The 13,201-nt window shown below is 51.5% G+C and overlaps 1 protein-coding gene across 6 annotated transcripts in view; it reads left to right on the top strand.

The window, feature by feature from the left end:
* Positions 1-13,032, top strand: part of ascc3 (activating signal cointegrator 1 complex subunit 3) — a 137,093-nt gene extending 124,061 nt beyond the window's left edge. For 2 of the 6 annotated variants that reach the window (XM_086219314.1, XM_086219315.1), the window contains exons 36-43: positions 36-147; positions 224-358; positions 3,438-3,662; positions 7,376-7,527; positions 8,096-8,246; positions 9,481-9,687; positions 10,671-10,846; positions 11,405-13,028. In XM_086219314.1, the coding sequence (XP_086075440.1) occupies positions 36-147; positions 224-358; positions 3,438-3,662; positions 7,376-7,527; positions 8,096-8,246; positions 9,481-9,687; positions 10,671-10,846; positions 11,405-11,528 (1,282 nt within the window). In that variant the 3' untranslated portion in view covers positions 11,529-13,028. Of the gene's footprint in view, positions 1-35; positions 148-223; positions 359-3,437; positions 3,663-7,375; positions 7,528-8,095; positions 8,247-9,480; positions 9,688-10,670; positions 10,847-11,404 lie in introns of all 6 variants that reach the window. The other 4 variants (XM_086219313.1, XM_086219316.1, XM_086219318.1 and 1 more) reach the window with 4 other exon arrangements.
* The last annotated feature ends 169 nt before the right edge of the window (positions 13,033-13,201 follow it).

The following is a 13,201-nucleotide window of genomic DNA, read 5'->3' as shown; positions in this document are numbered from 1 at the left end:
TGTCTTGATGAGTGCTGTTGGTCCTGTGTGTGTAGTTACTACAGCCTCGAGGACACCAGCCATGAGTGCATGAACAAATACCTGTCCAACCTGGTGGAGAGAAGCCTGCGGGACCTGGAGTGCTCCTACTGCATCGAGATCAACGAGGTCTGAGTGTTGAAGCTCTTCGGTGGTCTGAAAATGACAAACAATCAAATAACTTTAACTTCCGTCGCTTCTCCAGGACGATCGCACGATTGAGCCGCTGACCTACGGCCGCATCGCCTCCTATTACTACCTGAAGCACCAGACCATCCGCATGTTTAAAGAGCGACTGAGGGCAGAGCTTCCCATCCACGAGCTGCTCTCCATTCTGACGGTGAGTGTCACTGCGAGGACGGACTGACAGACGGTACCTGGCATCCTTTCACACCAAGACTCACCTTAACATTCATCTTATCATATGACAGTGTGACATGTCTGAGGTTTGCTGGCACTGATGAACCTCCAGAGAAACACCAGCAGCTCTGCTGGTCCTGTCGGACTTCTGCGTCCTTACAGGGACTTGGGGTTCGCTGGGCTTCATCTTCTTCTGAAGGACTTTTCTCACTCGGTGTCTTAAAGCTGGGAAGCGGGGCCTCGTGGCCCCTGACGTCTCCTCACTGCCGTCTAGGTACATGTCACCAGCCACCATGAGATTCACTTGGCTATAAAGCAATTATTAGAATTGGGGCTCTAAAAACATTTTATCTGCCGAAGTTCTTTGTAAAAATCTCATGACGCAAAATGCAGTATTGTTTCTGTGTCATCACATCAGTGAAGGAGAGGCACTTTGGTATATTTTTCCCCACTGTTTGCATTTGCTAATGTAAGGAACGTTCATGTGCAGTGTGCGTGCACACACACACACACACACACACACACACACACACACCGCTTCACCTCACCGTTCTTAAATTAGCACCTCATCCTGAGCTTCATTGGCTCCTCTCAGTCTGGGGTCTGTGTGCTCCGTGACCTCCTGCATCCCTGAGGTCAGGTGGCCCACACTCCTGGTTCCTGATTACTGGTCAACGTGAGACAAAGGAAGCTCATCGTAGTTCTGAAGACTCAAACGTTGCACCTTCTGGGAATCGTAGTCCACTTCACCACTGGGAGAAACAGAACATCTGTCCCCTGAGTGTTGTCAAGTCACTGTGCTCCCCCTCCCTCACTTCAGCCCTCCAGCTCCTCTGCTCATTCGTACAAAATTCCAAGTCAAGATGGCTGACGTCATCTGTCTCAGTCCTGCCTGAGCGTGTCCACGGCCTCAGCCTCCACATCGTGTTTTGTGTTTTATTGATTGGGCTTGTGTGAGTGTTTCTACTGAGTCAAACAATCAGCAGTGTGTGTTTGCAGTAAAGGAGGAGCACTGCCACAGTCTGACGACGACAGTGGAGCTCTTAATGAACACTGAGGTGTGTCAGCTGTTGTGCGGTTGACATTTCGAAGCTTTCTGTTGGTAAAGTTTCCATCAGTGGAAACCTCTCGACCATCTTATTTCACCCTGGAGGTGAAACGATGTTTGAAGAGAAATGAACCACAGAAGGCTTGGAAGTGTGGAGGGGTGACGGGATGATGGCTGAGGTGTTTTAGAGGTCATTCACTCTCGTTCTGCTGTATTCATGAATGTGGTTACCAGACGCTGTCACTGTGCACTCTGATAACGATGCTAACATATGGAGGGAGGCTACCCTGAGGTACTTAACATCTCTCTCCTCTGCACACGTGGAGTTGGAAGCAGACCAAAGCACGCCATGCTTGGCTGCCCCTCCGCCTCCAAGCTGCACTACAATTGGCCCGTCACCCCCGCCCCATCCACTCCCCCTCAGCTTTGCTAGCCCAGAATGCTCTTCCAATTTGAACCTTCCAGTTCTCCCTAATTGCAGCAGCGTGGCCACTAAAGAGCAACACCCACCTCGCTTCACTCCCTCTCCCACCACGCACACCCGCTCTCAGCATCTTTGTCTCCTGTGGTCTCTGGGTGAAGCGACACTGCATCAAACTCGGTCCAACGTGCTGCTGTCCAGCATGACGGCGGGCGATGTCACGCTGACGCAAACACAACTCTGACACAAGATCTCCACAGAGAGGTGGTCTGACATGGCGGCAGGGAGGGAGCCGCGATCCCACTGGTTGAAACAAACCTCCCAGTTTGTGGTCTGTCACGCCTCAGAGTGAACGACCCTGTGATTGATCCGGACTTTGAGCTGATCACTTGAAGATCCTCTTAATGACATCACTAACTCTGCACAGCTGATTGGATTTCTATGAATCTTGATTGTCTGGCACCACGGGTTAGAAACCCTACAAGTTCTACTTCATTTTGAAGAGTTTATTCATGATTATTATCTTCATCATGAATCGTTGATAAATCCGTCATTTAATCTTTGAGTCTATAAACTGAAAAGAAATTCAGGAGCAGGCAGGAAGGTTTTTGAAGGTTTGAACTGTTTTGTGTTTGTCGTGTCTCTGAGTGACAGTCCACATGTAGACGTGTGCATTGTGCTGGATAAACGACTGGACGGATTCGTGGACTGACCTTCTACCCACAAACCTATACATTTGCAGTCCTGCTGGAACGTGCTCCTGCAGCAGATGTACGGTGGCCAGCACCCCACAATCACTCTCAGCTGTGTGCTCTTCCTTCCCATTTTGTTTGCTTAGTTCCACTCTTTCTGTTTTCTCTCTGCAATTACAGCATCAAAGCTCGGCGTCCCTCCCATTAGTTCCTGTCAGAAGGGAGTGAGGCGGTGCTCAGTTGTTGGTTATGATGTCTGCCTAAAGATCTATAGAGTTTTTTTCTTCCAGCACATCCATATGCAGAAGCAGCAGCGCGGAGAGATAAATCATTCAATGATGATCCCCGCTCCTATCCTTCACCCCAACCCCCACCCCGCCGAGGTCCTTTTTCAGCTCCTGGCTTTTGAAACTCTGGCTTTGGTCAATGATGGATGGAACCTTAACAGTCCCGGCTGGCGGGGGGGGGGGGGGGCGGCTGAGACAAATGCCTCCAGCTCAGCCTGTTGATGGGACTACATTAGCCTAAGTTAAACCGGAGTGAATTAGGAAAGAGGAGGCAAGCGTGTCCGTGCATCTCTCTGTAGAACAACCACAAACAGGAGCAAGCAGGAGGAGACTGATGGACCATCATCGCCATCATCATTTCGCCAGTGTATTTTTCTCTCCCAGTGCGTAACAACTTTCCTCAAATAACTGAACAAATTCAGGATACTGTCCCAGCCCTTGGTGAGGGTTCTGTCAGCAAGCGAGGAGCTTTGAGGTCCGCAGCCATGGAGACAAACTTCTCCTGCTGCATTGAGGCTCCATGCAGCTGTTTGAGTCCAGATGCTGGTCCTGAAGAGGTCTGACAGCACCATGCTTCTGGATTCCTCTCACTTTTGATCTCTGTCTCTCAGGATGCAGAGGAGTACTCGGAGCTGCCAGTCAGACACAACGAGGACCAGCTGAACAGCCAGCTGGCTCAGCAGCTCCCTCTGCAGGTCAGCCCTCACTCCTATGACAGCGCCCACACCAAGACCCACTTGCTGCTGCAGGCCCACTTCAGCCGTGCCCAGTTGCCGTGCAGCGACTACATCACTGATACCAAGACGGTTCTGGACAATGCCATCCGAATCTGCCAGGTGGGTTTAGCAGGCTGCAGTGTTGTGACATGATTATCGACTCCTTCCCCGCTCATCCTAGTTAACGGCTAGTTCATATTTTGATAACCAGTTATTGTAGTGATATTTGAATTGGCTCGGTCAGAGTGAGCTGCAGCTCATCGTTCCGCTGCCAGGCCCCACCTTCTCTCTGCTTGAGTCAAGCTGCTCATGAGGTCATTCAGCTGTTTGCAGAAAAAAGCTCCTAAAAGCGTGTGGACAGTTCAGACCGGCCAGTGAGCCCCATGAGGCATGAGCCTTCTACCAAGACAGTCAACGGGGCATAGGGAGTGTGGACTGGGACCTGCCCCCTGGGTGGCTCTGGGGGATGGAGCTGGTTGAGGGGACGTGTCCTGCCCCTGCTCGTCCTCTGGTTGGTTTGCGTGTCGGTGCAGAGGTGAAGAACTTGATCCTGCGCCGTCACAGTCGTGCGGGAGTCTGAAGTCCTCCCTGGTGCGCTGAAAGAGTGTGACTCTGCAGAGATGTTGAGTTGGGTTGATCTGCAGCGCAGGTAAGACCTTCATTTAATGCAGAGAGGATGAAAATTAAGTAAAAACATGGCAGTTTCATAAATTTGACACCCATCAAACACATTTTTTTAATATATTTAAGTTCACAGTTCATCACTTAGATAAGATCGGCCACTTTGTGTTTTTGCGGATCAGCTTGTTGCCCCCAAGAGCCTGATGGGTAAATCAAACCTATATAGAGCCCACTGCATGTATGAGACGTGGAGGTCCAGATTTCTTCAAGGTTCTTGTTTGTAAAACATGCCAACACTCCCAGTGAATGTGCAAACACGTCTGAGAGGAAGATGTGAACTGACCAGGAGGACGAGACGCAGAGGGAAGTGCAAACTTAGCACCGACCCACAGATCCGGCTCTGGAGCTGACGGCGTGAGTGCTCATGGGGTGTCAGTCCAAAAGGGTCACACACCTTCACTCGCTCGTGAAGAGAATGAAAATATACTAAAATACTGTTTATTTAATCCTGTCTATTTCTCAGTCTTAATTCCTCTTTTAATGTATTTCAGTGCCACTTGCAGTATTCTTTTCTTGTAGAATGGCTCTTACCTGTTTTTGAAAATCAAGAAGGTTGTGGGTGGAGCTGGTGATTCTCCTCCAGTCAGATACAACTGCATTCTAAGATATCGCATATTTTGTCAGTGTCTGTTTTGCGAGTTATCAACTGAGAGAAATTGCTTGATTGGCAGCAGGTGTAAACTTTGTGGAGGCGGGAGTATTTGAATGAGGGGCTGGTATGTTGGAATGTTGGCTGTGCTGAGCTCCAGTGCTACAGGAGGAGATGGAGAGAAGACTGGAGGACAGAGAAATGAAAGGGAAGAGACATTTTTTATTTAGGTTTAATTTTTTTTCAGAGGTTGTGAATGTTCTGGTTCTCCTGGTCAGAGGCCATATCAAGAGTTCCATCCATCCATCATCCATCCCTCCATCCATGTTCTCCCTCTTCTCCTGTTGAGGGTGGTGGGGGTGGAGCCTATCCCAGCAGCCCTCCCCCTGGACAGGTCACCGGTCCATGGCAGGGCCAACACATAGAGACAGACAACCATTGGCTCTCCCAGCCACGCCTACGGTCAATTTAGAGTCTGGATTAACCTGGTCCCTCTTGATGTCTTTGGACTGTGGAGGAAGCTGGAGTACCAGAGAGAACCCAGCAGGAACAGGGAGAACATGGAGACTCACCCAGAAAGACCCCGTGCTGCAGCCGGGGCTCCACCCACAACCTTTTTGCTGGGGGCCACAGTGAGGACCACTGCTCCACCCTGTAGCCCAGTATCAATACTCAACTGTGAAAAATATGTTGGGAAGTTTTGGTGTATGGATTGTATTGCAGAGCTCCGGTGGATTTTTCAAAATCTGGAGCGTCTGTTTTTCGGTCAAATGGACAGAGAGGGAAACCTCGAGCTGTGCAGGTGAAGCAGCAGCAGGTTGTGGATCAAACTGAGAGCTCAGGGAACGTTCCACCTCCCGTGACGTAACCACCGGGCAGCCTCCCCGTTCACGAGGAGCATGATGACGGCTGTGGTCAACAGTTGATCACAGCCGTCATCGTGGTGATAAAGTAGCTTTGTGATTGTGTTGGCAGATTGTTGTGTCTGAGGTGTGAACTGTGAGCGGATGTTTGTGATCTGTTTGGAGGATCAGGTCTCCACGTCTGTTAGCTATTCTCCACAGCTTGGCGTGTGCGTGTGCGTGTGTGTTTGTTCATATGCACATGTGCTTGTGATTTTCCATGCTGTCTATCTGGGAGCGATACTGCATGGCTCATGTCGATACGTTCTGGTGTCCTGCTGGCTCTGTCAGTCCTCTGTGTCTCTATTGTAGCATTTATTCAGTGAGAGCATTGTTGTTGCTGTGCCCAGTGAACAGGAGATGAATGTGACAAACTGGAAACGTGCTGACACAGTCACCTTCTTCTCTGTCCTCCATAAACTGGCTGTTCTGAGAATTCCATGCTAGCTAACAGCACCTGAAAGCATCACTGCAAGTTAGCAGGAGGTTAGAATCTGCTCAACTTTGACTGTCCAGTGAAGGATCAGGTGATCAGAGCAGAGGAGGAATGACGGCGCCGCCTGCATTCTCCTCTTCTCAAGATGGCCGACCATGGAGATGATGCTGCAACTGTTGATGTACAGCTGGGATAGTCCTGTTTTTGAAGCAGGCACATTCATGCACATGTGGAGGAAGAGGTAACCCCACCTCTAAAACACAGCACTGGAACTTTCTAACAGACGTCACAAGGTATTTTTAGAACAATTTTAAAGAACTTCAACAGATGTATGTGAATCGATGAATAAAATATAGAATTATGAGAGGACAATCAGAAAAGCAGAGATTTAGAAGTGTTTGAAAGTCTAAATTTCCCCACTCAAAGGTGAAGAGTGCATGGAGGGCACTCCTCTTTCATCATCCCATCCATCCGTCCACCCTCAACCACTCAACTGAAATCGGGTCGAGGAGGCGGCAGCTCCTGCAGGGACCCCAAACTTCCCTTTCCCTGGCCCTGCTGAGCAGCTCCATTAACGTGTTGTTATTCATGTTTATTATTTTTTATTCTTATTATAACACGTTCTCACCGACCCGTGGCTCTACTGTACATCGTCTCAGCAAATACGTCGACAGTGACGGAGTCGAGGTCTGGAGGAACTTTCTAGGACATACATGACCTGATTAGTGGGGGTGGGGGTGTCCAGGGCTGAGTTCTGCCCTCCCTGAGCCCCCAGGTCCTGTCCTGAAGGTGACCTGAGGGGTGGAGGAAGCTGAGGTCTGCTTGTCTCACTTTGGTGACGTGTGTGATCGCTGTTCTTCAGACTCCGTTGTCGTTTTGCCAAGCAGCAAGTGTGAAAGCTCAGTGAGGCCTTCACTGTATTTCTGATCGTCTCTCCTCTGGTGTGTTGTGCGCTGAGTGAGTGAAACCACTGAGTCATGTTTATCTTTATGAAAGGGTTAACTTGACACGTGTAGATGCACCGTTTGTGAATGGCAGTTTTAACACCATCAGCTTTGAAGGTGGAGCCTAAGCCTCCGCTCCAACTTGGTCCTCAGCTGCACGTTTAGAAGGTACTTGCAGCCTCAGTGTTGAGCCCCCCCACCCCCACCCCCGTTCCCTGGCATGTTAATGACACTCGAATGTCAAGCCTGTTCCAATCTACTTCTCTGTCTCCTCTCCTCAGGCCTTGCTGGATGTAGCGGCGAATGAGGGCTGGCTCGTTGCAGCTCTGAGTATCTGCAACCTGGTGCAGATGGTCGTCCAGGGCCGCTGGCTGCACGACTCGTCGTTGCTGACCCTGCCACACGTGGAGCAACAGGACATCCACCTGTTCAGGTCAAGTGCATCGCTCCACTGCAGCGACAGCGGGAAGGTGCAGTAATGTCAAGCTAACCAGAGCCTAGAAGGCAGAGAACCGGTGTAGCAGTGTCTCAGGTGGCAGTGGTTAGGAAACAAGAGCCGTGGGGGAGCCAGGTGGTCTGTCAGCGTCTGCTGTTGGAGTCTGGCAGAGATCAGTCTGAATTTCCAACTTCAGATTAAAATGCACTCCAGGGAATCAGCTCAGAAAACTGGAGGTCGCCTGTAGGAAGCTGAGGTTTGTTCGTCAAGTGCTGAGGTGTGAGGACGACTGCTTCCATGGACACGCTAGAGAGAGACAGCAGGAGCTCACGCAGCCACGTCAGTCCAGAATCCTCTGACTCCAGTGTCTCGGAGCACAGTAGAAGCAGGACCGGCGCATGTACGTCTGCTGAGGTGTTCAACAAGTAGGCCACGCCTCCACAGACATGAGTGTGCTGGCACCTTCATCTCCTGATCAGTGACCTCACTCTTCAGCAGCGTCGAGAGCTGAGTCGGTCCGTCGTGCTGCTGCCTTGACAGACAATGTCTCCCTTCCTCTCTTCAGGAGTTGGGCAAACAGAGCAGGGAGGAGAAACTGCAGCGGCTTGGCTGGGCCAATCGAAGGGCTTCCTGAGCTGATCGCCGCCTGCAACGGGAAGGAAGGGGTTTTTGCAGCCATCCTCGGCCAGGACTTTCAAACAAGTCAGATTTCCCAGGTGAAAATCATTTTTGTCCTCAAGTGAATGTTAACCACAGAAATACAGTAATTGTAAAGTTGGCTTTCACGCGCCATATTAAGATGTGGAGTGTGTGGACTTGTCTCCCAGGCCATCTCAGTGATGAGCCAGGAGCAGGGCTGCCTCTGTGGTCCAGGGTACCTCCAGGATCCCCAATTACACCTGCGCTGATGGGGTTTACAGCTCCAATTTGAGTGCTAATTGCAGCGGTAATGAGAGTGTCCGGGCACGACAGCAGGCCCTGTGGCTTCACCCAATCAGTGTCCCTGCTTTCCTTCTCCCCAGCCCCCCACCACCACCACCCCTGCCCTCCTATGGTGTGGCAGCCTCTCTAATTAAATAATTAGATGTGCAGCAGTGTTCCTGTCTGGCTTGCACAGGGAGAGTAATCCTCACATAAATAGCTTTTGCCGGGTGAATCAGAGAGGCTTTTCTCCTCCAAGCTCTCAATACACTCCCATCCAAACACACACACACACACACACACACACGCTCCACCACCACATTACTCCACCTCATCATCAACACACAGTCGTTTCTCCCATCACTCTTCTGTTTTTTGTGACTCGTGCGCTCGATGACTGTGGCGTTCTCCATGAAAGCAGTGGAGGAGCGTCCAGTGCTGCTCCTGTGAGTGAGGTGACCAGAGAATGGGACTCTCGTGCTGGACACACAGTTTGTCATTGGTGAGGCAAGTTCCACCTCATCTGTAGTGAAGTGTTGAGCTGAAAGTTCCCCAACTCAGACATCAAATATTGAAGTCATTCACTTTAACAGAAATAAAAAAATTAGGACTCAGCTGTGACTGTTAGTGAAAAAGACAGAGTGAGACAGAGTGAGAGTAGAGTGTCCTAAATGAGAGGAGTGGACCTCAGAAACTGCAGGTGCAGCAGTTCAACACCAGTTTGTGTCCGGTGATGTCAGATCGCCGTGATTGTGACGCTCAAATGATGAACCTTCCGCTTTATGTCAGTTCCTCTGTGACGTTTGCAAGACTCAGGGCGAACTCAGTACCCGACTCATCGTGTTTCCTTCCTCCACGTTCTCGTTCAACTTACTTCATCAGCAGCAGCAGCGTCACGGGCGCTAATCGTCCCTGAGCAGGGATCAGTGAAAGTTCCTCCGAACAAAACGCCTCAGCTGAGGACACTGGACGCCGCTGCCATCAGTGGTGAGTCCAGTCAGCTCATGTGTTATCTGCCTCCCCGGGCAGGCCTGGTCCTTCCTGAGTCATCTGCCCCTGCTGGAGGTTGAGCTGAGTGTGAAGGGCTGGTGGGAGGAGAGCCAGGAGCAGACGGAGCGCCGCCTGCCTGCAGCTGGAGCCAACCTGAGGGCGGCGAGCAGCTGGCTGGACGTCCACGCTGACCAGGAGTACGTGCTGCAGGTGTCGCTGAGACGCATCAACCAGGGCCAGCAGAGGGTCAGTAGGGCTAACAGCAGACTTCCAGTCGATTGTGGTCACAGTCAGTGCGCTTGTTCCAGAGCCACTTTGTCCTCTGAACCACGAGATTCTTCCTGTCCCAGTGTCATCAGTAGAAGCAGCTACGCTTTCAGGCCTGTGAAAGAGGGGTGGGTGTGGAATCAGACACTGGTCCAGAACACATTCCACAATTATCAGACTTTATTTTGGAAGATTTTGGGGTTCAACCAGCCAACACCTAAACAACAGCGTCGTTCCTGATGAGGCTGAGGGCTCCCACAGCCTGCAGGTTCCCTGCTCGTTAGAGCAGCGCTGATTGATGAGTGATCCACCGAGCAGGTCTGTCACTGCAGAGACACATTCCTCCTGTCTCACTGCAGGTCTGGGACGGAAGCCAGTCATCGGTCTTTGAAAAGATTGATTGGTTGAGGGGACGAGACGCCGACAGCGACACCAGCGAACCCAGACATGATAGTGATATTGTCACCAAGGTCAAAGGACAGGAAACACCACAGAAGTACTGTTGTTTGTCAGGGGTCTCGCTGTCCTTAATGTCCGCAATCTTCCAAAATAGATGTGCTCTGGCTTAACGGCTCCGGTCAGTAGGGGGCGCTGCGGCCAGCGTCCCTGTGTGGGGCCGGTGTGACACTCTGCAGGCAGGGGCACCAAATTCTCCAGGGCAGCAGGAGTTGTTCAGCTCAAATTAAACTTGTGTGTTGGGGGGGGGGGGGCAAGTGACTTCCAATGAGCTGCCCCCCCCCACCCCACGAGTATTAACACCACTGTGACCACATTCAGCACAGCAGTTGAAGGTTGCTCAGCATGTTGGCTGCAGATGTTCTTCTCTCCCAGAACTGTGTTCAGATGGTGTGTGTGTGTGTGTGTGTGTGTGTGTGTGTGTGTGTGTGTGTGTGTGTGCGTGTGTGTGCGTGTGTGTGCGTGCGTGCGTGCGTGCGTGTGTGTGTGTGTGTGTGTCCCTCCAGAGGAAGCAGGACAGTAAGGCCCAGGCTCCCAGGTTCCCCAAGGCCAAAGATGAAGGCTGGTTCCTGGTGGTTGGGGAGGTGGATCACAGGGTGCTGCTGGCGGTCAAACGCGTCGGTTACGTGCTCAACCGCACCACCGTGTCCGTGGCCTTCTACACACCAGAGAAGACTGGAAAGTAAGACCGGGTCCTGGAGGACTCCCCAGCCTCTCACTGCATGTTGAAGTAGAACGTGGGTTGCTGCATGGTTCCTCCTGTCACGATGGTGCTGTCCAAGGAGCGTGATGGGGAACCCTGCACAGTCCACAGGGACTGAAGTGTCCCACTTGACACGTTTCTGAGGTCCTGCTGTCAGAAATGGATCAACAGGAACATCATTTAGAAGTTGAATTAAAAGTCCAACGTGGGAGGAAATAACCAGAGCTGTAACGAAGACAACCGCTGTGAGGGGATGATTCCGGCAGGTCTGGCGGGGCGCCGCCGCAGGAGGAGGAAATCTGACGCAGCGCTGATCCGACCAATGATTAAAAATATAGTTTCGTTATTTTTAACAATGATTTTGTTCCTAATTTCTTTTTCTCTTTTCCAGATTCTTGCTCATTTTCAAGTGTTTTCCTTTAAATACTCTCGAATGAATTCGTTGGAAAGTGGCGCTGAGCGGCGGCTGAAACACTCACCGCCGTCTGAGATCTGGTGACCTCGCAGCATCTAACCTTTATGCTCCGCTGTCTGCAGGTGTATCTACACGCTCTACCTGATGAGTGACAGCTACCTGGGTCTGGACCAGCAGTACGACCTTCACCTGAATGTGACGCCTGCCAGCATCACGGCGCAGGTCAACAGCGAGGTGTCTCAGTGACGGATCCACCGTCAGCTGGGCTTCGGGACCCTCCCGCATCACCGTCACGGTGGAGGGTTCCATCAACGCTCGCACATTCGTACCGGCCAGTTTCACCTCTGCTTCTTCACCATCGCTGATGCAGCACGCGTGTGTATGCACTCCTCCATGACCTCTCATGCCTCGTCTGCAAGAAAGCGGTGTCATCGGTGTCGGCTGAGAGGAAATCCAGCCGTCTGGATCAGTGGACGTACCCAGAGCTCTCGTGCTGACACGAGACGGAACCAGAAGAACACGACTGCTGAGTCTAGAGTGAGATGCTATTTTCCTCTCAGCTCATCAACTGACCCCAGATCTGTGCTACCGTGGACATCTCTTATCAATAATACTGCCATGACAGGTGGTTAAGTAGCAGACAGCTGACTGGGCGGGCCTTCGGTGCGGCCGGGTCACCCTGGTGTTCATGCTGCTCGAAGAATGCGGCCACGTGTGAGCCGGACACTGCTGTGGTTGGAGGTCGGATCTCTGTATGTTTCTGCAGCTTGGTGACGAACCACAACCGGGACACGTCAGCGATCGCAGACCCTCGGTGGGTCGCGTCCGTGTTTCCACCAGAATCTTCGGTTTCCTGAGTACCAGAATGGAGGAGTTCCCAGAATGCAACATGCTACGCAGCCTCGCATCTGCTGCCCACCACTCACAGAGGAAGGGAACGAATAAAGAATCTGAACTCATGTTCGGGGTTATTTTTTGTATTTTCTTTAAAAGATGGAAGGAAAGTGGAAGCTGGTCAGCTGTGATGTTGGGGTTCCGGGTGATTTGAAGTTTTTGAGAACCGACGTTTGTGTTCTGACAGCAAATGTTCAGGATGTTCATGGAGGCTGATTTGTAGATGTGGTTGAGAATCTTTATCTTGAAAACTGCTGCTGTATCAGATGTTGTGTGGTGGTGAAGAATTAAAGACTTGGTGGCCTTGCTGACAAACGACCTCCATTACTTCCTGCAGTTAAACTGAGCTCCTGGAGGAGCAGGGATCTGTGGGGCGTTCAGGGTCCAGGCTGCCTGGAGCTCCCACCAGGATGTGGCTGCTGAAGTGCCGTGACTGTGGGACTGCAGCCGTTCCTCACCTCCACCTGTGACTGACGTGTCATCGCTCCTCAAGATGCTAACGCCTGGGACAATAAACATGATAAACGCTGGGTCGTCCCTGCTGAAGCTGAACGGGGAATGTTTGTCGTCCCAGTTGAATTTACAAAGTGATGAGCTCAAGTTTGTTCCGCCAAGGTTTTGTGAACCCAGCAGAAGCTGACATGAAGCAGCTGGAGTTCTGTTCAAGTCCTGGACTTTCATCTCATACCAGCTGACTGTGGTCATGTTGCTGCGACACACGAGTGGAGGAACGTGGAGCGCCAGGCAGCTGGAGACGTACAGCAGAACCTCTGGTCCCTCGGGAGAACTGAGGTTCTGCTTAGAACAAAATTTCTGTTAATTTAGCAGAAATTATTAGACAGTCGAAGGCTCAGTTCCAGAGTTCCTGGTGCTCTGGACCCCCGGGGGCCACAAGGTTGTTTCCAGCCTGAGAGCCTCTCAGCGCGACTCTGGGCCGGGACCGGGAGCAAGGGTGGGTTCAGGGGCTCTGGTCCGGAGCCACAGTTAAGTTCTGCTCCGGGTTCTCCTGCTGGGTCGGTCACTTA

This window comes from Aulostomus chinensis, chromosome 11 (assembly GCF_037954235.1).
Source record: "Aulostomus chinensis isolate RoL2024-O1b breed Wild chromosome 11, RoL_Achi_v1.0, whole genome shotgun sequence".
NCBI lineage: Eukaryota > Metazoa > Chordata > Actinopteri > Syngnathiformes > Aulostomidae > Aulostomus > Aulostomus chinensis.
Note: the sequence above shows the minus strand (reverse complement) of the source record. Positions and strands in the feature narration are given on the sequence as shown.